Genomic DNA, 20,373 nt, shown 5'->3' on the forward strand with positions numbered 1-20,373 from the left:
TAGAAACACAGCAAAATCCCCCTGTGCTGATGCTATGAAAGCTAACGTATATTATAGCCGTAAGTAACCTTATTTGTCAATATTTCTCGTGTCGCCGGTTGCATGTAACACAATATACAAGCTCTGTTGAGTTATTTACCTGTTGTAGCAAGCATTTACCTGTTGATGCAAGCATTTACCTGTTGATGCAAGCATTTACCTGTTGCTGCAAGCATTTACCTGCTGCTGCAAGCATTTACCTGTTGATGCAAGCATTTACCTGTTGATGCAAGCATTTACCTGTTGTTGCAAGCATTTACCTGTTGCTGCAAGCATTTACCTGCTGCTGCAAGCATTTAGATGTGGCTAAACATTGCATTACACAAGTCTATGAACAACTGAACAGAAAATCCGCTAAATTAGGATTTTTTTAACTTCAATTTCCATGTCTTAATATAGTCGACCAGATACTTTTTTAAAGTGAACATAAAAACAACAATGTTCCTGCATTGATTAATTTATTTCAGTACAATGAAAGGTAAGATATTCATTCTTACAAATGAATCACAAGATCGATGGTCTTTCAACATGTCCACGGTTTACAATTTTACCTTTTACCTTTTTACCTTTTTACCATTGAAATTACAGGAAATAATTGCTCCTAAACAAACGCAATAAATTCTTCTACCATTTTGTAATAATCTACATATTGATATCTATCCTTCTTACTTTGTGTACAACGATAAGTAGCGTGTGTTTGTGTATACAGGAAGGTACGTGGGGTGTGTTTGTGTATACAGGAAGATACGTGGGGTGTGTTTGTGTATACAGGAAGGTACGTGGGGTGTGTTTGTGTATACAGGTAGGTACGTGGGGGTGTTTGTGTATACAGGAAGGTACGTGGGGTGTGTTTGTGTATACAGGATGGTACGTGGGGTGTGCTTGTGTATACAGAAAGGTACGTGGGGTGTGTTTGTGTATACAGGAAGGTACGTAGGGTGTGTTTGTGTATACAGACAGGTAAGTAGGGTGTGTTTGTGTATACAGAAAGGTAAGTAGGGTGTGTTTGTGTATACAGAAAGGTACCTTGGGTGTATTTCTGTGTACAGAAAGGTGCATCATGTGTATTAGTGTGTACAGAAAGGTGCATCGTGTGTATTAGTGAAAACAGAAAGGTACCTTGGGTGTATTTGTGTGTACAGGAAGGTACGTGGGGTGTATTTGTGTATACAGAAAGGTACGTGGGGTGTGTTTGTGTATACAGGAAGGTACATGGGGTGTGTTTGTGTATACAGGTAGGTACGTGGGGGTGTTTGTGTATACAGGAAGGTACGTGGGGTGTGTTTGTGTATACAGGATGGTACGTGGGGTGTGCTTGTGTATACAGAAAGGTACGTGGGGTGTGTTTGTGTATACAGGAAGGTACATAGGGTGTGTTTGTGTATACAGACAGGTAAGTAGGGTGTGTTTGTGTATACAGAAAGGTAAGTAGGGTGTGTTTGTGTATACAGAAAGGTACCTTGGGTGTATTTCTGTGTACAGAAAGGTGCATCGTGTGTATTAGTGTGTACAGAAAGGTGCATCATGTGTATTAGTGAAAACAGAAAGGTACCTTGGGTGTATTTGTGTATACAGGAAGGTACCTTTGGTGTATTTGTGTATACAGAGAGGTACGTGGGGTGTGTTTGTGTGTACAGGAAGGTACGTGGGGTGTATTTGTGTATACAGAAAGGTATTTGGGGTGTGTTTGTGTGTACAGGAAGGTACGTGGGGTGTATTTATGTATACAGAAAGGTACTTTGGGTGTGTTTGTGTATACAGGAAGGTACGTGGGGTGTATTGTGTATACAGAAAGGTACCTTGGGTGTATTTGTGTATACAGAAAGGTACGTGGGGTGTGTTTGTGTATACAGGAAGGTAAGTAGGGTGTGTTTGTGTATACAGAAAGGTGCATCGTGTGTATTAGTGTGTACAGAAAGGTACGTGGTGTGTATTTGTGTGTACTGAGAGGTACCTGGGGTATATTTGTGTCTACAGAGAGGTACGTGGGGTGTATTTGTGTATACAGAAAGGTACCTGGTTTACCCTTGCATAATCCGTACCAACAACCTCGACAGCCTTAGTGGCTGATATGATCAAATATTTTGAAGTTGTAGACACTTGTTTGGATGTCAACGCCTTTATTAAGTTTAAGCAAACACCACTAAAGTTCACCCAACAAATCTCTGACTATGAATGAAAGCTGAACTTTCTTCAAGATATTCAGTTACATATTGTTGAGATGTTTGGACAGCTGGACATGTTGGGTGTGATGTTTTGGTTGGTTTAAACAGTATAACATCGTGGTAAATCAACCCCAGGGAACAAGTATTAACAGATTAACGTCATGGTAGATCAAATTCAAGGTTTGAAATTTGCGAGGAACAGTAGTTATTAGAATTAGGGTGATCCTGAGTGATACGGATTTGCGATTGTCAGTTTGTTATTTATTCCTTTTTATTCTCCTTTTCACACTTTGGCCCGCTGGAGTAGTAGCCCGCGGCTGCCCCGCCGACTGCGGCCATTGCTACCTTCGTTCCTATAGCTACACCAGCAGCCCCTGTGACAAGACAAAATTGATGGAAGATAATGGTTGACAACATTCATTTATTGTAATCTTGTATTTATTGTTTCTGTTGTGCTTATTACTTAAGCTCTTAAGTAATCATAAATATGTTCTTCAAACAGTATACCCATATGGGAAATTGAATCCACTGAGACGTTTTAACCACAAAGCTTAAAAAGAATGTGATTGATGTGGTTAATGCACTAATACAAGTATCTGAGTACTAGTGAGTGAGTGAGTGAGCTGGGTTTTACGCTGCTTTCAGCAATCTTCCAGCAATATCACTGCTTCTAACAATGTTGCTGGCTTAAAGAACACAGCCAATAACAAAACACGTGCCCCACTCAAGATATGGGACTGTGACAGTTGTGGACGTCCGGGGGAGCCCAGAGTTACGTAATATATCCTGCTGCCACACATTCTCCCATTGTATTGTCCATTTCAGCAGCTAATCCCTTCTAGTAACATTTTTTTTAGTATTCAGTGATTTCGTCTTGTTATTTGTTCCTTGTATTATTTCATTATGTAGCTCTGCTTCTGGATAAACCTTGTTTTCATGTTTGAAAACACCTCGCAAGAATACACTGGAGATCGACCAAGAAATGGAAATGAAGAAATAGTCAATAATTCACTGTACACCATGCCAGTATGTCAATTTGATCACAACTTATATGGTCATTTCTATAGACATAGAAAGGTATCAGCATCAGGGGTATCAGAGCCTTGCCACATCTGTCGTTCCTAACAACATGTCTGATCATATTCTTACTTCTACTGCACTCATGTCCTACCTGTAGACTGTGCTGCTCCAACGGCCCCCACGCCAACTCCCGTCGTCCAAGCTGTAGACATCGCACTCGCTGCCATGGAGCCTGCTGTAATCCCTGACGTTGTGAACCCCATTCCTGCTAGCCCGGCCCCAAGAACAACTGGCCCCAGTACCGCACCTGTTACAGTTCCACCTGCAACAGCGGGGACCCAGCACCACGGATTATTCCAGAAACCCTTCTTCTCGTCCTGTTCGCTCTTGACAGCGACTTCCACACTGCTCCCTAAAACACCCCACAATACCACAATGTTAATGATTTTGACACTTGGCACACAATGTAATATGTTCTCCTTTCATGATTAAAAGGTTGTATTGTCTTTAAAGATTTAGACATAATTACAGTCACTTCTTTTGAATATAATGCATGGTTAAGAAATTTTAGCCTCCGAGCTGAAGAATATATTGCCATTTCTTGCCAATTTGATGTCAGGAATTAACATAACGGGTATCCGGGTAGGGTAATAGGGAGTGGGGTACCCGGATAGAAAATTCGGACCCGTCCCAGCCCTACTCTGCTGACAGTAATACGTGGCTCAAAAATGGCGATGGTTGTAATCCCTGACGTTGTGAACCCCATTCCTGAGAGCCCGGCCCGAAGAACAACTGGCCCCAGTACCGCACCTGTTTCAGTTCCACTTGCAACAGCGGGGACCAAGCATCTCGGATTATTCCAGAAACCCTTCTTCTCGTCCTGTTCGCTCTTGACAGCGACTTCCACACTGCTCCCTAAAACACACCACAATACCACAATATTAATGATTTTGACACTGGGCAGACATAATGCATGGATTAATGTGATAGGATGTGTTGTGTTGTGTCAACAACTCGCGACTATCGAAAGGGTCTTGCTGCCTTAATAATTTGGATACATGACCAAAAAAACAAAAACACTGATGCTGATTCAACCAGGTTTAAAGGACTCTTTAAAAGGCGACCTTGACATTGGCCCTATTGTAAACGAGAAAGTGTTAATAAAACAGGAGCAACTCCTTCACCGCCATTTGAGGTAAAAATAAGTTTATCTAGCCTAACAAGCTGACCAAGAAGACAAAATCATTAATATCCCCTGCAATGGTAAAATACTCATGAATATGTCAGCTACTTATGGCAATGTCAAATGTTACATTGTTCTTCACATTGATCTAAAGAAGACATATATATGTAATGTATCTATATACAGCATGCTTGTATCAACAACAGACTGGTTTATGTCATTGGGTTTTTGAATACCCACAAACATGAAAGAAAGTGTTGTCATAGACTAAATCATTTCAATAAGTTTCTTTAAAACGTCTTATATTCAAACGGCATAATTGTTTCAATATGTATCAAAGTACACCTAAATTCTATCCCCTTTGTCTGTAATGCATTCAGCAAACATATAAGAGGAGTATATGGATGGCAACTTCTTGTTTATTGTATATCACAACGTTTCTGAGCTACTTCTTGCCCCTTCTTTATGTGATTAAAGACAGAAGTATAAATCACATCTTCACATTTACAGGAAGTCAGATATGTACATGTATATACAATCAATCACAGAGGACCGATGATTGTATATACATGTACATATCTGGCTTACTGTAAATCTGGTATATATAGTTTCAGTAGTTTCAGAATACTGGAAAATTGCAATAACTGACTGGGCTAAGGGACCGTTCTTAATTTATGGCGGGGGTCAAATGACGATTTTAAGGTGGGGTGTCACCCATTTTGTTCTGGGGAGGTAGTGGGGTGATCAAATTTGTATACATGTTTCTAGGGGGGTTCAGCAATTTTGTACATAAAAATATTTTAAAATTATGCTTTAAAAATATGGAAAGGGGGATGGGGGGTCATTGACTTTGTACATGACAAGCAGGTGGGATCACTTATTTTCACAATACTTTGTACATACATTTTAGGGGGGTCATTCACATTGTACATGCTTCTCCATAAAAGACATCATCACACCCCACGACCACCACCACCACCACCACCCACCCCTAGCCATAAATTATAAACGGTCCCTAAAGATCCAATCATCGAAACATCATACAACAGGCGTGTGTTGATGTATTTCTAGGTTAGGAAGTTTCACACTGACAAAGTCAGACGCAATCTAACTCTGCTGTAGGGCTGGGGCGGGTAACCCGGATACCCGGGACGGGTGGGTAACGAGTTGGACCCGGGTACCAATCTCAATACCCGGACCCGTTATGATCATGTGACTAATTGATTAAACAATGTAACATGTTCTCCTTTCATGATTAAAAGGTTGTATTGTCTTTAAAGATTTAGACATAATTACAGTCACTTCTTTGAATATAATGCATGGTTAAGATATTGAAAAAACTCGAAATTTTAGCCTCCGAGCTGAAGAATATATTGCCATTTTATAATCCTTGACGTTGTGAACCCCATTCCTGATAGCCCGGCTCCAAGAACAACTGGCCCCAGTACCGCACCTGTTGCAGCTCCACCCGCAACAGCGGGGACCCAGTACCACGGACTATTCCAGAAACCCTTCTTCTCGTCCTGTTCGCTCTTGACAGCGACTTCCACACTGCTCCCTAAAACACACCACAATACCACAATATTAATGATTTTGACACTTGGCAGACATAATGAATGGGTTAATGTGATAGGATGTGTTGTGTTGTGTCAACAACTCGCGACTATCGAAAGGGTCTTGCTGCCTTAATAATTTGGATACATGACCAAAAAAACAAAAACACTGATGCTGATTCAACCAGGTTTAAAGGACTCTTTAAAAGGCGACCTTGACATTGGCCCTATTGTAAACGAGAAAGTGTTAATAAAACAGGACAACTCCTTCACCGACAGTTGAGGTAAAAATAAGTTAATCTAGCCTAACAAGCTGACCAAGAAGACAATATCATTAATATCCCCTGCAATGGTAAAATACTCATGAATATGTCAGCTACTTATGGCAATGTCAAATGTAACATCGTTCTTCACATTAATCTAAAGAAGACATATATATGTAATGTATCTATATACAGCATGCTTGTATCAACGACAGACTGGCTGAGTGCTCTACGGTTTGATGTACCTCAGTAATGTTGATACTGGAAGTAGAGTGGCACTGTTGATATATGTCATTGGGTTCTTGAATACCCACAAACATGAAAGAAAGTGTTGTCATAGACTAAATCATTTCAATAATTTTTTTAAAACGTCTTATATTCAAACGGCATAATTGTTTCAATATGTATCAAAGTACACCTAAATTCTATCCCCTTTGTCTGTTTAATGCATTCAGCAAACATATATGGATGGAAACTTCTTGTTTATTGCATACCACAACGTTTCTGGGCTACTTCTTGCCCAATCTTTATGTGATTAAAGACAGATGTAGAAATCACATCTTCACATTTACAGGAAGCCAGATGTGTACATGTCTATACAATCAATCACAGAGGACCGATGATTGTATATACATGTACATATCTGGATTCCTGCATCTGGTCTATATAGTTTCAGTAGTTTCAGAATGCTGGGAAATTGCAATAACTGACTGGGCTAAGGGACCGTTCCTAATTTATGGCGGGCGGCAAATGACGATTTTATTGGGGGTGTCACCCATTTTGTTCTGGTGAGGTAGGGGGTCATCAATTTTGTACATAATTTTTTTTTCAAATTATGCTTTAAAAATATGGAAAGGGGCAGGGGGGTCATTGACTTTGTACATGACATGCAGCGGGATCACTTACTTTGTACATGAAATTGGGGCATTCACATTGTACATGCTTCTCCATAAAAATCATCATCACACACCCCCATCCCACCACTAGCCATAAATTATGAACGGTCCCTAAAGTTCAATTCATCGAAACATCATACAACAGGCGTGTGTTGATGTATTTCTAGTTTAGGAAGTCTCACACTGACAAAGGCAGACGCAATCTATATGAACTCTGCTGTAGGGCTGGGACGGGTAACCTGGATACCCGGTACGGGTGGGTAACGAGTTGGACCCGGGTACCAATCTCAATATCCGGACTCGTTATGATCATGTGACTACTAGATTAAACAATGTAATATGTTCTCCTTTCATGATTAAAAGGTTGTATTGTCTTTAAAGATTTAGACATAATTACAGTCACTTCTTTTGAAAATAATGCATGGTTTAGAAATTTTAGCCTCCGAGCTAAAGAATATATTGCCATTTCTTGCCAATTTGATGTCAGGAATTAACATAACGGGTATCCGGGTAGGGTAATAAGGGGTTGGGTACCCGGATAGAAACTTCGGACCCGTCCCAGCCCTACTTTGCTGACAGTAATACGTGGCTCAAAAATGGCGATGGTTGTAATCCCTGACGTTGTGAACCCCATTCCTGCGAGCCCGGCCCGAAGAACAACTGGCCCGAGTACCACACCTATTACAGCTCCACCTGCAACAGCGGGGACCCAGTGCAACGGATTATTCCAGAAACCCTTCTTCTCGTCCTGTTCGCTCTTGACAGCGACTTCCACACTGCTCCCTAAAACACCCAACAATACCACAATATTAATGATTTTGACACTTGGCAGACATAATGCATGGATTAATGTGATAGGATGTGTTGTGTTGTGTCAACAACTCGCGACTATCGATCGAAAGGGTCTTGCTGCCTTAATAATTTGGATACATGACAACAACAAAAAAAAACACTGATGCTGTTTCAACCAGGTTTACAGGACTCTTTAAAAGGCGACCTTGACATTGGCCCTATTGTTAACGAGTAAAACAGGACAACTGACCAAGAAGACAATATCATTAATATCCCCTGCAAATGTAAAATACTCTTCATGAATATGTCAGCTACTTATGGCAATGTCAAATGTTACATCGTTCTTCACATTAATCTAATGAAGACATATATATGTAATGTATCCATATACAGCATGCTTGTATCAACAACAGACTGGCTGAGTGCTTCTTCGGTTAGATGTACCTCAGTGACGTTGATACTGGAAGCACTGTTGATGTATGTCACTGGGTTCTTGGATACCCACAAACATGGAGGAAAGTGTTGTCATAGACTAGGGGAGGGGCAGCAATTTCGTACATGAAAATATTTTCAAATTATCCTTTAAAAATATGGAAAGGGGCAGAGGGGTCATTGACTTTGTACATGACATGCAGGGGGGATCACTTACTTTGTACATAAATTTTCGGGGAGTCATTCACATTGTACATGCTTCTCCATTAAAATATCATCACACACACCCATCCCCCATTTATTTCTAGCTTAGGAAGTTTCACACTGACAAAGGCAGACGCAATCTATATGAACTCTGCTGTAGGGCTGGGACGGGTAACCCGGATACCCGGGTACCCATATCAATACCCAGACTCGTTATGATCATGTGACTAATTGATTAAACAATGTAATATGTTCTCCTTTCATGATTAAATAGTGGCATTGTCTTTAAAGATTTAGACATAAATTACAGTCACTTCTTTTCAATATAATGCATGGTTAAGATATTGAAAAAAACTCGAAATTTTAGCCTCCGCGCTGAAGAATATATTGCCGTTTCTTACCAATTTGATGTCAGGAATTAACATAACGGGTATCCGGGTATGGTAATAGGGGGTGGGGGTACCCGGGTAGAGAATTCGGACCCATCCCAGCCCTACTCTGCTGACAGTAATACGTGGCTCAAAAATGGCGATAGTTGGAATATTTCAATTACCTGTGGCACGGGCACCTGTGGCACGGGTACCCAGACCTAGATAACGTTCGACGTACGTTCGCAGCATGGTGTTACACGTCGTAATAATCTCTGAAAGACAGACAGCGGAGTTAAATGGTTCTAGTAACCAATATTGAAGGGGGAAAGTATGTAAACATGTAAATGCAAATGATTTCATTTCGACATACATTCGCTTAAGTCGATGGGAAGAGTCACGTCCCTTACTTGTGGCAGCATCCGGCGTGCGTTCTCTCGCATAGATTTCACCCAGTCTACTACACTGGTACTCATTCAAGGCACCGCCTTCCTTGCACCTGTAGATAGTGGTATGGATGAATGAACTGAATTGTTGCGTTATGACAAACACGGGCACACTCTGAGTGAGTTTAGTTGTACGTCGCTTTTAGCAATATTCTAGCAGTATCACGGCGGGGGACACAGAAATGGGTAACATATGTTATATTTAGGATATATGATGTGGCTTCGAATCCCGGATGTGCTGGTTAGAACGTCCGCCCGGAGAGCGGAAGGTCGCGGGTTCGATCCCCGGCCGCGTCATTCCAAAAGACGTTAAAATATGGTACTTGTTGGTCCCTGCCTGGCGCTCGGCATTAATGGATACAACAAGGACTGGTCGGCTCGGAGTCAGTATAATGTGTCTGGGGTATTCATGCTTCCCTTCACATGGTATCTCAGTGGGCTAGCACTATAAAACCAGCTTAAGTACAAGCAGTCGCACATACACATACACACGCATGCACGTCGTCATATGAGCGAAATATTCTCAAGCACGACGTTAAACCCAATTTCACCTCACCTCACCTCGAATCCCGGATGGGACTCAACCCCGGAAGTACTAGAATTTGTACTTTACTAAGAAAGTGTAATCCTAAATATAACACATGTTACATTTGACCACTTTCTAAATGACATTGTGTAATCATACCAGTAATGGGGTTCACACATTGTACCAGTGTGGGGAATCGGTTCAACATCAGATTCATCAGGGTCGGATCCAGGATTTGGGGTGTGCACATAAATCAATTAATCAATTGGTGACTAAACTCAGGTGCCTGAATCTCTGCGAGTCTTCTGAGCTGGCACGGACTTATGCTTCTATGTTCAGCGGTAAGATAGTACCTACTCACTTCAGCGAGCCAAACAGCTAGGAGAGGAGGCAGCTTCCTCATTCCAGAATTCTTTATGTGACACCTGGAAAATCTACAGGTTAATTTTTGAAATACATTCTAGATATGAGTCGTCTGCATCTCGGTAGCTTGCCTGAAGAACGGAGAAATAGAGGATAGTTCATGTGACCGAGGACCTGTGAAGATCCGGGTTAGAATTGATCATAAGTAGCCCATGCTTGTCGTAAGAGGTAACTAATGGGATCGGGTGGTCAGGCTCGCTGACTTGGCATATGTCATCGGTTCCCAATTGCATAGATTGATGTTCATGCTGTTGATCCCTGGATTGTCAGGTTAAGATCCGATTATTTACAAACCGCCGCCATATAGCTGGAATATTGCTGAGTGCGGAGTAAAGCTAAACTCACTCACTCACTCATGTGGCCGAGAGTGAGTGAGTTTAGTTTTACGCCGCACTCAGCAATATTCCAGCTATATCACGGCAGAGGACACCACAAATGGGCTTCACACATTGTACCCATGTGGGAAATCAAATCCGGGTCTTCGGTGTGACGAGCGAACACTTTAACCGCTAGGCTAACCCATCGCCGATGGGTCTGAGAGAAAGAGCAGAGCGAAATTTAGAACGACAACAATTATTTACTGTGTCAGAAAGTATAAGTACAGGTAATGGCCGCTGTCATTCGAGTGAAATAAAGTCACCTGTACATTCAATGTCCGTTTAGAACTCTGCCAGCACGTAACTCAAGTGTTTAGACCAGTCTAAGTAAACTTATGCCCAGTATTATTCATTACACTACTATCAGTGTAAAGAGTATAATACCGAGCCTAAGTTTACTTAGACTGGTGTTTGGACCATATGTAATGCCACATATAAAATATTCTTGTTTCTCGTCAGTTTTTCAAAAACATTTGGCGGACTGTATTTTTACATTTTATTTTATTTTATGTCCAAAACCCCTTGATTTCTGTGAAAATTTGAAAAGTGTGAAAAACTCATGCACATTTGAGAGTCAAAGTTGCAAGGGGTGTTGGATGGTGGTTTGACTCTATTTTTGTACTTATCTTTCTTTGCCTGCTCATATGATGCAATGGGAAATACTTTTGTACAAAATTAAAATTGATACATTAAATAGAATGCATTCATAAGGAGAAATATACACAAGGATATTGTATTCGTTGGCTGAGCGGTTTAGGCGGCGGACTGTGTGCTGACGATTAGCTGTCTGACTCTGTGAGTGTGGGTTCGAATCCAGGATGGGACTCAGCCCAACAAAAGTACAAGAAAGTGTAATCCCAATTGTAACATATGTTAAATATTATGTCTATATCAGCATTCAATAAAATGAAACATTTTCAATTTGTAGGAATGTTACACGCGATCACCATACTCCGAGCACGTGACCAACACAATCTAAGTAGCCCATTAATCCGATGTTGCCGGGCTGTAGTCTCCCATCTCCCGGTGGATGCGCTGGTCCTGTGGGTGTCGTTGAATTTTGAATATAAACGTTCAAAAACATGAAATGAAAATAAATAAAAAATCTGAAGTTAGGAAAGGAAAGGGTAAAATAATGCGTTCTTTGTTTATTTAAATAGAGAGGGGGGGGTAGTTATTAAGTGATGGTAAAACATAGGGGGGACATTTGAAATTGAATGCAGTCAAGCTGCATGTTATGAATAAGGGGGCCTATAGTAAGGAAAGAAAAGTGGGCTAACTTGGGGGGGGGGGGTTTGGTATGGAGAGATTTTGTAGAGTGTTTGCTAGCGTGGTGTCTATGTTGGGTGGCGGTTTGTGCCACATTTGACACTTATCAGAGGGGTACATAAAGTCTGCAGTCTAGACTACCAGTTGTCCGACATCCATTTTTGTGGAAGTCGCGGTAGCTGAGCGGGCTAGGTGTCTGACTTTGTGTGCTGGTGATTACAGTAGATCTAGGTGCCTGACTCTGAGGGTGTGAGTTTGAATCCCGGATGGGGCTCAACTCAAAAAGTACTAGCATTTGTACTTTACTAAGAAAGGGTAATCCCAAATATAACATATGTTGTATAACTTGCACGAGGCAACACAGTGGGGGTGTCACCCAGGTTGTGTTTGATTACGCTGATAAGAAATGGCTGCTCGCGTCACTTTCCAAGTATAGGCTATAATGGCGTAGCGATCGTTATCAAACAGTGCCCAAGTGCAACAATCGTTGGAAGTTCATTTGTCAGTTTTAATAGCTGATTCTAACTGGCCTAATTTTAACTGGACAAGAGTACTGATCCTTTAATCTTGAACTTCGGTAATATTTGTTGAATTTTAAACTCCCTTTGACGCCTTATAGGGATGTTCTGACGTAGATGTAGCGGACTATTGTACATATGTATTTACGCAACCCATGAGAACACTGTTTTCAAAGCACTCCTGCTGTCATAAGTGAAGATAAACTGTTTTGAAACATGCGGCGTAAAAACTTAGTCACTCACACATGAACACAGAGTCGAGAAATGAGGGAATGAATGGGCTACCTGTCGCTGTGCAGAGGTATGTTTGCCACTCGTCTTGTCAGTGTCTATCAGTCTGGAGCGGGAAAAGCCGTGACAATTGCCCACTCTCAAAACGTGAGTTATCTGTCCTTAGCGACCGCTATTAAAAACATAATGCGCATGTGCTGGTCAACGCGTATCTACTTCCGGGAAGTGTCGCGCCGGTGCGGCAAATGTCAAGAATGCCGTCAAAACAGCGATACTGTTGTATTTGTAGTAATCATTGTAAGAAATTTACGAATGGCCGGAAGATCACTATGCACAGATTCCCTGCAGATATACGACTGAGAAGGGTTTGGATTCAAAGATGCAAGCTTGTCCGTTCCAACTTCAAATACACAAGAAATGACAGCACCAGATTTAGCCGAGAGCCGCGATGCGGTCCTATACAGTCAAGACATGACCCTGCATCACGGCCGAGAACACCACCTTCGTAAATCCTATTCAGATTCTAGTGGCCGATTACCCCTCGTATTTTCTTGAGATTTTTTAAATATATTTCCTGTGGGTTTTTGACTGAAAAGTCGATATCGATGTACTCCCAGATAATTTCCCTATACATACACGTAACTGTCATATTTTGGTGATCATACATTTAGATATTAATGGGCCTGAAACCCGTTGAGTTCTTGTTTCAACGATAGCGAGCTGACATGTTGACATGTTGTGCGCATGCGCCAAATTTCTATAGTCCGTATCGGAGGACGTTCTTCATTAGCGGTAGGCAATACTCTCTCTCGCCTCCCGTTTCGCGCGCTCGTGATTTGGGTGAATCACACTTAATGTATATTATATTTATCTGCTTTTTGTCATAATTTACAGATTTTCCTTGCAGAGAGGATTCCATGCATATGTCTACAAAAAGATATGTCCATGGGATCTAGCAGATTTATTAATGTACAACGTAGTGCACAGGACACTTAAAGGGGGCACGATCTTGTCACTTTCACTCTCCGGGACCACGATTTTTCCAGTTCAACGCCTGGCCGAGAATTTCAAGTATTCTCCAAATTTTCGTTTCTGTGTTGTTAAAAAAGATCCAAGCAGACTTAAGTTTAAGATTAGAGTGTTATTAGTTATTACAGTCATAAATTACATTTCGCTGGACAATATGAATGTTTGAAGTTAATCTATTGTAAATTATTGTTAAACATGCGGGGTAGACATAGCTGTACAATATAGTATGGTTATGTAAAACAAGGTCACAAATTTGTCGTATTCACAGACTGTGTATGAGATATATTTTTCTGAATGATATAGATTTCAGGAGGTGTGTTTTAGCTCGGTAGTATTATGGAGATAATTTTTTGTGTAGACGTAATGTTTGTTGCAAGGTATATCAAATTCAGACGTCATTACATTTTTCTTTAAATCCAAAAATGAGGTGATTCTATTCTACATTTAGTTCACCCTCAATGATGAAGAAAATCGACGAAAGGTGTTTGCATTTTGTGAAATAAATAAAATATATCAGGTAAGTATGATCGGCGGTGAAAATATCCATAAATAATAAAAAAAAACACTTTTAGTTGATAGCAGAGGATTTTCCTACACCATCCAGGTAATGAATAATGAAAGGAGTCATACGTATTTGATTACATTTGAACGACGTTTGTATACACATGTGACTACAAAAATGTATATACTAAAATATGTTTCTTTCTTTAACAGAAGACAAGATCGTATTGTGTGTACTGGTGGTGCTCTGTGCGGCCAAAGGAGGGTCGGTGCACTGCCGCGGTTTCACAGAGAGGTGAAACTTTCACCCGCGGAGCAGCCGACCACAACCATGAGCCGACGACAGGACTTCTTACCAAGGCCACCATCAACATGAAGGTATTTTGTCGTTTTATTCATGACGTATCAATATATCTAACGTTTGTATTATGTAATATTATTATTATAATTATCTGTAGCTGCCCTTAGTTTCGTATCACTGAAAAAAAAGCATAACAACTTCGTTATAAACATTCTCAGTAACATCTAAGTACAATTCAAACTATATATTCCATTATTTATACACGTCTACGAATTCACCGTCTACGAACCGGTTTTGGTTACGAATTCACCGCGTCTACGAACTGATTTTGTCTACGAAATCACTGTCTCCCCATCGTGACAGGCATCAAACCTCAGAATGTGGACAAACACCACGAACTGGCTTGCAGAAACGTAAATGTGTTCTGTGCTGACATGTAGGGTGGGTACATTGTGCCAAGGTTGTATTTATCAATGAGGCAATAGCTCGAACTTCATCAGGTACAAATTCACGGAAATTCTCAAAAAGCATTAAGTTTTCTATAAGAAATGGCCCTTACTTGTTTCCAAAGTTTTAAATTTTGACAAGGATATCACGTGTCTGGACATGTCACAATTAGACCAGCAACGTAAACAAACAGAAGACAGGGGTGCTGTCAATTTACAACGTGTGAAATAAGTACTGTTTACATTTTATTGGAGCTGATAAAGTTACATTATTGATCTAGGGTTAAAAAGTAGTTGTTTGCTGAATATGAGCTATAACTTACGTTTGGTAACTTGACACGAAACATTTTCCGGTCCAAACGAATAAAAGTGGTGTCACCAGAAGATCAAAGCTGCACATATCGTAAGTTATCGCTACGTATTGCGACAATTACCATTCAAAATGGGCGATCGAAGTTACATGACGATCGAACTTATGTGACTTGACGATATGTGAATTCCAAATGAAATATGAAATAATTACGTGCATGTTATTAGAACAATATTGGTAAGTATGGTAACCTTATACCTTTCAATGAATCCATCCAAACATTAGCATTGCAAAAAACGGTTTTAATTCCTTCATGTCATTATTATTTTCTAAATTCTGGAAAATTAGTTGACATTTTCCCCTGATTACTGCATACATTTCCAAAAAAATGACAGTTGATTGGTGATCATTTTATCTTCTTTTACAGAATGTGTCCCATCTTGTCCATGGAACTACATGTGAGACCGATTTGGATCATGGTCTTGGTGAGAACATGGATATTGATGATGTTAATGAGATTGCTTTGCATATGGAGGATACAAGTATGTGTGATGTGTCAGCAGAGAAATCAGATTCACCTGCAGGACTTTTATCAAGACTTGAACGTTCCCTTAGTCACCATGACTACTGTGGTTCCCAAATGTTGACCAGTCTCTCTGTGAATAAATGTACCCAAACATTTTCGGAACCTGTTACATCAGCTGGAACTCAGACATTTGACAATGAAATTATCTATTGCAATGCAAGCACTCAAACATATGATTCATTGATGCACAGTGTTGGTATTCAAGTTGACAAACCAACATTGACCTATGAGGATATCAGGTGCTCTGATGAAAGTGTTATGTTCTACACTGGAGTTCCAGATTCATCAACATTTGAGGCTTTGTTTGATGAAATGTATGATGATGAGCAGGTTTACTCTGACACATCTGATGGTGGGAGACCACATGCTTTGAGGCAGATAGATGAATTTTTCATGATTCTAATGAGATTGAGATTAGGACTGTTACTAGATGATTTGGCATACAGATTTAGAATTTCACGTGCAACATGCGGCAGACTCTGCAACAAGTGGTTTGACTATTTGTATGTTCAACTCTCGTTTTTGGTGCAATGGCCAAGTAGGGAGAATGTTAATGCAGCAATGCCAGATTCATTAAGTACAAATTACCCAACCACTAGAGTTGTCGTAGATTGCACAGAGATATGGACAGAGACACCTAGTTCACTTCAGCTACAGTCACTTTTATACAGTGACTATAAGTCACATATGACCTACAAGGCTTTGATTGGGATAAGTCCAGCTGGTGTTGTAACATTTTCTTCAGATTTGTATTGTGGTAGTATCAGTGACAAACAGATCACCAAACTTAGTGGCCTTGTTGAATTGTGTGAGGAAGGTGATGCTATCATGGCAGACAAAGGTTTTCTCATCTCTGATTTTACTACACCTAGAGGTATTGATCTCATCATTCCCCCATTTAAAACTAATAAGCAACAAATGACTCAACATGAGGTGAATGTAACCAAGAAAATTGCCAGTTTGAGGATTCATGTTGAGCTGGCAAATGGAACGAATTAAAACTTTCAGCATCTTACAAGGTACTATTCCCATCACAATGGCTTCCCAGGTAACAAAAAATATGGCATATATGTGTTTGTTTGACAAATTTGCAACCACCTCTTGTTCTTAAATGATATAAATTTGAATGAATTTGTTCGGGGTTCGGAGTACATGTAACTTCAATGATTTGAAGATTATTTCTTGAAATGTTAGAAGACTTAAAAAAACTTAAACATAATGACTTGGTGAATTATTTTAGTTTGTTTGGCATAGTCAGCCTTTTTTTAGACCTTCATTAGGCCTGCAACACATTTTTCAGACATTTTTCACTTTGGTCTCTTTGAAACGCTTAGGAATATTTTGATAAAGGTCAGGTAACCCCCTGTTATTACAAGCTACTAATTATTACCTCAAGCCCTGTTCTGTTAGCTGTACTCACTCCACTGCAACTGGATTAACTACTACTATTAACTAACTTGTTAGGTCAGGTGTTGGTTGTGAGTAGGTGTCTAACAGAACTTATAGATAGGTATAGATAATAGAGCATCACTGCTCAGTGATCATTATTGATCAGTAGATGATCACTGTTGCTAATAATTGACAAAACAAATACGAAGATTCTATATTTATTTACATTCACAAATATATTAATTCCTGTCTTGACACATTGTCTGAATGCAGTGTCAGGTAAGTTGTTTTACGCAACATCCGCATTGTCCATCATATGTACAATGACACACAGGTATATATTGTCAATAAGAACATTTACATTTTTTACAAGAAACCTATTTTTTTGCTTTATCTGTAGTATGTGAATGCCATTAGAACATTACTATAAAGCTGACAAATTTGTAGCTTTATTGGTAGAGCATGTCATTCAACAAATGTAATATTGACAAATGTGTTAAATACTGAAATAATAGTGTGCTTGAAAATGTGCCTTTCTTTATTTTTATTATACAATGCACCAGTTATGAAAGGATGTGAACTGTGAACAGTTAACCTTAAAGGGAGATAATTTAGCAAAACTACTTTGTAGTGCGTTTTCAGTTGTGGCAGGTTTTAGTGATGCTCTAGGTATCCATATGCAAATACCAAATTGTGATGTTTCATATTATTAACGTTTGTCTTTACAACATATATACTGGTACAGAGGCCTCAATACTACAAGAAAGATTTCACTTGACACTGTAGCACTGAATGGTTCAGGAAGTTCCATAAGTATATTATCTCTAGCTGTTAAACAGCTATCCATGTTGTTGAAAGTGAGTCAGTATTGATCTGCACACAGTTATCAGTTCACCAATAAAATAATTTTAGTGATCTGTTTGTGTTTTTGTTATATATACATATTTAAAAACACTACTAATTGATCTTCAAAGCTGATAATTATTATAAGCCATCAAATAAGATGGCAAAAGATTTTAAGAACATTTAGCATGCAGAATTAAGCACTTAAATACAAGGGATGAAGCAATTTAGTTACAGACAAGTCTGTTTCTTGTCTCATAGTGTAAGTGATTTCATGGTACTTGCTTTCACTGTAAATGTACAATAGGAAAAAATATTTATATTTGGTTATATTCAAGCACTTGAACCTACTCAGTGGATTGGTATTCTGCACATGCTACATTGAATTCAAACACTCTTTTGAGAACTTTAGGCAAACATTCTAGAAATATGCACTTGTCATTTTCACCTTGTGTATTCAAACACTTTTCAAGCAAGCATGAACTCTTTTTCATTAAACATTGCCATACTGTTTCAACAATGAATGTGAACTGGTCAGCACAGGCAATCACTGATACATTTATAGGAACACTTGAAATCTTATTTAATTATACAGTGGAATACCCCTTTTCACTCTTCTTGAGAATAATTCTGGAATTACATTAGTCAGGTAAAATTTGTTCAACTGGGGCAGCATGTCATTCCAGACTTTTTCATCAAATCTGATTCTGTCAACAGTCCACCCATTCAAAGTCCAAATCATGAAATCACACCACAGTCTTTCAGTAATAGCCATTTGACCCTGAATTTGGTAATAATATCTATGAGACCTTTTAAGATGAACACGGTCATTCTCATCTAGAGAACAGTAGAATCTAGGATCCTTGGCACACTCCTTGGGCTCCATCCATTTCCAGTCACAGCGTGCAGGACACTTTATCTCAAGAACACCACCAGTATGTCCATCATCAGTCTGTATCAAACCATCAGGGCTAGCACCAAGGTGTGGATACTTTGGATTAACAATAAGACCACATTGTTCCACACAGACACAGTTCTTGTTTGCTGTTTGATAGACCTTGCGTGCTGCAGGTTCATGACTGGTTCCCCATTTACAAAAAGTAACATGAGAAATGTCTCTGTAGCCACAAATATCTTTAAGAAGATTATCTGGCTTTGTGTCACTGCGCATCAACACAACATTTCCAAATTTAGAAGAAGTAAGTCTTTCACTTCTGGCAGCTAACCATAAGTCGTTTTTTATGCTGACCTCCTGTTAATGTCTCGATACAATGGGCATCTTCCTCTGACACATGCATACAATCAAATAATACCTGCATTTTTTGCTGACAATCAGTGGAATGAAGATCTAAATGGTCACAATATGAAAAGGAAATGTTATGAAGGGGAGGCAGAGAGGGTTTCATGTTTGATGGCGTAGAAGTGTCTGCATAAAACTTTAACCAGGCAGCATTGGAATTCTTACTTTCAAGTTTCTGTTTAAATCTCTGACAGTTGACAATGGGTTTAATGTAAGCTGCTTTTTCATTACCAATCTTATCACACTTCTCTGAATTTGAACAATTTTCTATCACTGCTTTCCTTTCATGTAGAACAGAAGATGACTTTCTAAAATTAACATCTTGTGATCTTTTTGGACTAAGTTTCCTCTTGCGTGGGTTATTCCACTTGCATGGTTGGGATGTGCATGATGTAGTACCGGCTTTCCTCCTTGTTGTCACATCAACTAAACAGTGGCACAGTGCTGCAATGTGATTGCAAGCCTCACCAGCCCTGAAATATGTATATAAAAAAATAAATAAATTAGGAACAAATCTAAAATTTTGTTTACATCATGATTATTTGAAATCTTTTCTTCATACTATTTACTAAGAAATGAATTCTCATGCTTATGAGTACTCATTATATGTTACACATATCCTGGGCACTGTAAAGGTTTGCTTGCCTTGAAATTTATATCTCCTGGTGGGGTGTGGCTGAAGAAATTCTTTATGGAGGGAGCAGAAATATAAGGTAAATAAGAAAAAGACAAAGAAGGACCACTTACCCAGCTGCACAAGTGCAGTCTGCAGAGTGAATCTTGCCTGTAACCTTTGACAAACAAATCCATGCAATGTGGTCTGGGCAATCTTTCTTGTTGCTCGTAGGCAGTGATGGTATTTCTTTGCATCGCACGATGGCATGGCTACATACGTCTGAGACGGGGCTAAACTCAAGTGAATGAACATGTCTGTCTTCAAAATATACGAAAGACTGGCCGTAA

At 39.7% G+C, this 20,373-nt stretch overlaps 1 protein-coding gene across 5 annotated transcripts; it reads right to left on the reverse strand.

Moving 5' to 3' along the window:
* Positions 1-484: 484 nt before the first annotated feature.
* Positions 485-12,884, reverse strand: LOC124272762 (interferon alpha-inducible protein 27-like protein 2B). 5 transcript variants are annotated; one of them, XM_046707966.1, is made up of 9 exons: positions 12,760-12,851; positions 9,326-9,414; positions 9,101-9,190; positions 7,798-7,902; positions 5,861-5,965; positions 4,035-4,139; positions 3,376-3,636; positions 1,870-2,578; positions 485-1,498 (listed from the first exon to the last, which is right to left on the reverse strand). In XM_046707966.1, the coding sequence occupies exons 3-8, from the start codon at positions 9,165-9,167 to the stop codon at positions 2,466-2,468; spliced, it is 756 nt and encodes a 251-aa protein (XP_046563922.1). In that variant the 5' UTR covers positions 9,168-9,190; positions 9,326-9,414; positions 12,760-12,851; the 3' UTR covers positions 485-1,498; positions 1,870-2,465. The 5 variants fall into 5 exon arrangements, with proteins under 5 accessions (XP_046563922.1, XP_046563924.1, XP_046563921.1 ...); XM_046707968.1 differs by lacking the exon at positions 9,326-9,414 and having other exon boundaries at positions 9,116-9,190; positions 12,760-12,884; XM_046707965.1 differs by lacking the exon at positions 9,326-9,414 and having other exon boundaries at positions 12,760-12,883.
* Positions 12,885-20,373: the final 7,489 nt, after the last annotated feature.

Source organism: Haliotis rubra, unplaced genomic scaffold (assembly GCF_003918875.1).
Source record: "Haliotis rubra isolate DU_JTF1 unplaced genomic scaffold, ASM391887v1 Scf1725, whole genome shotgun sequence".
Lineage (NCBI taxonomy): Eukaryota > Metazoa > Mollusca > Gastropoda > Lepetellida > Haliotidae > Haliotis > Haliotis rubra.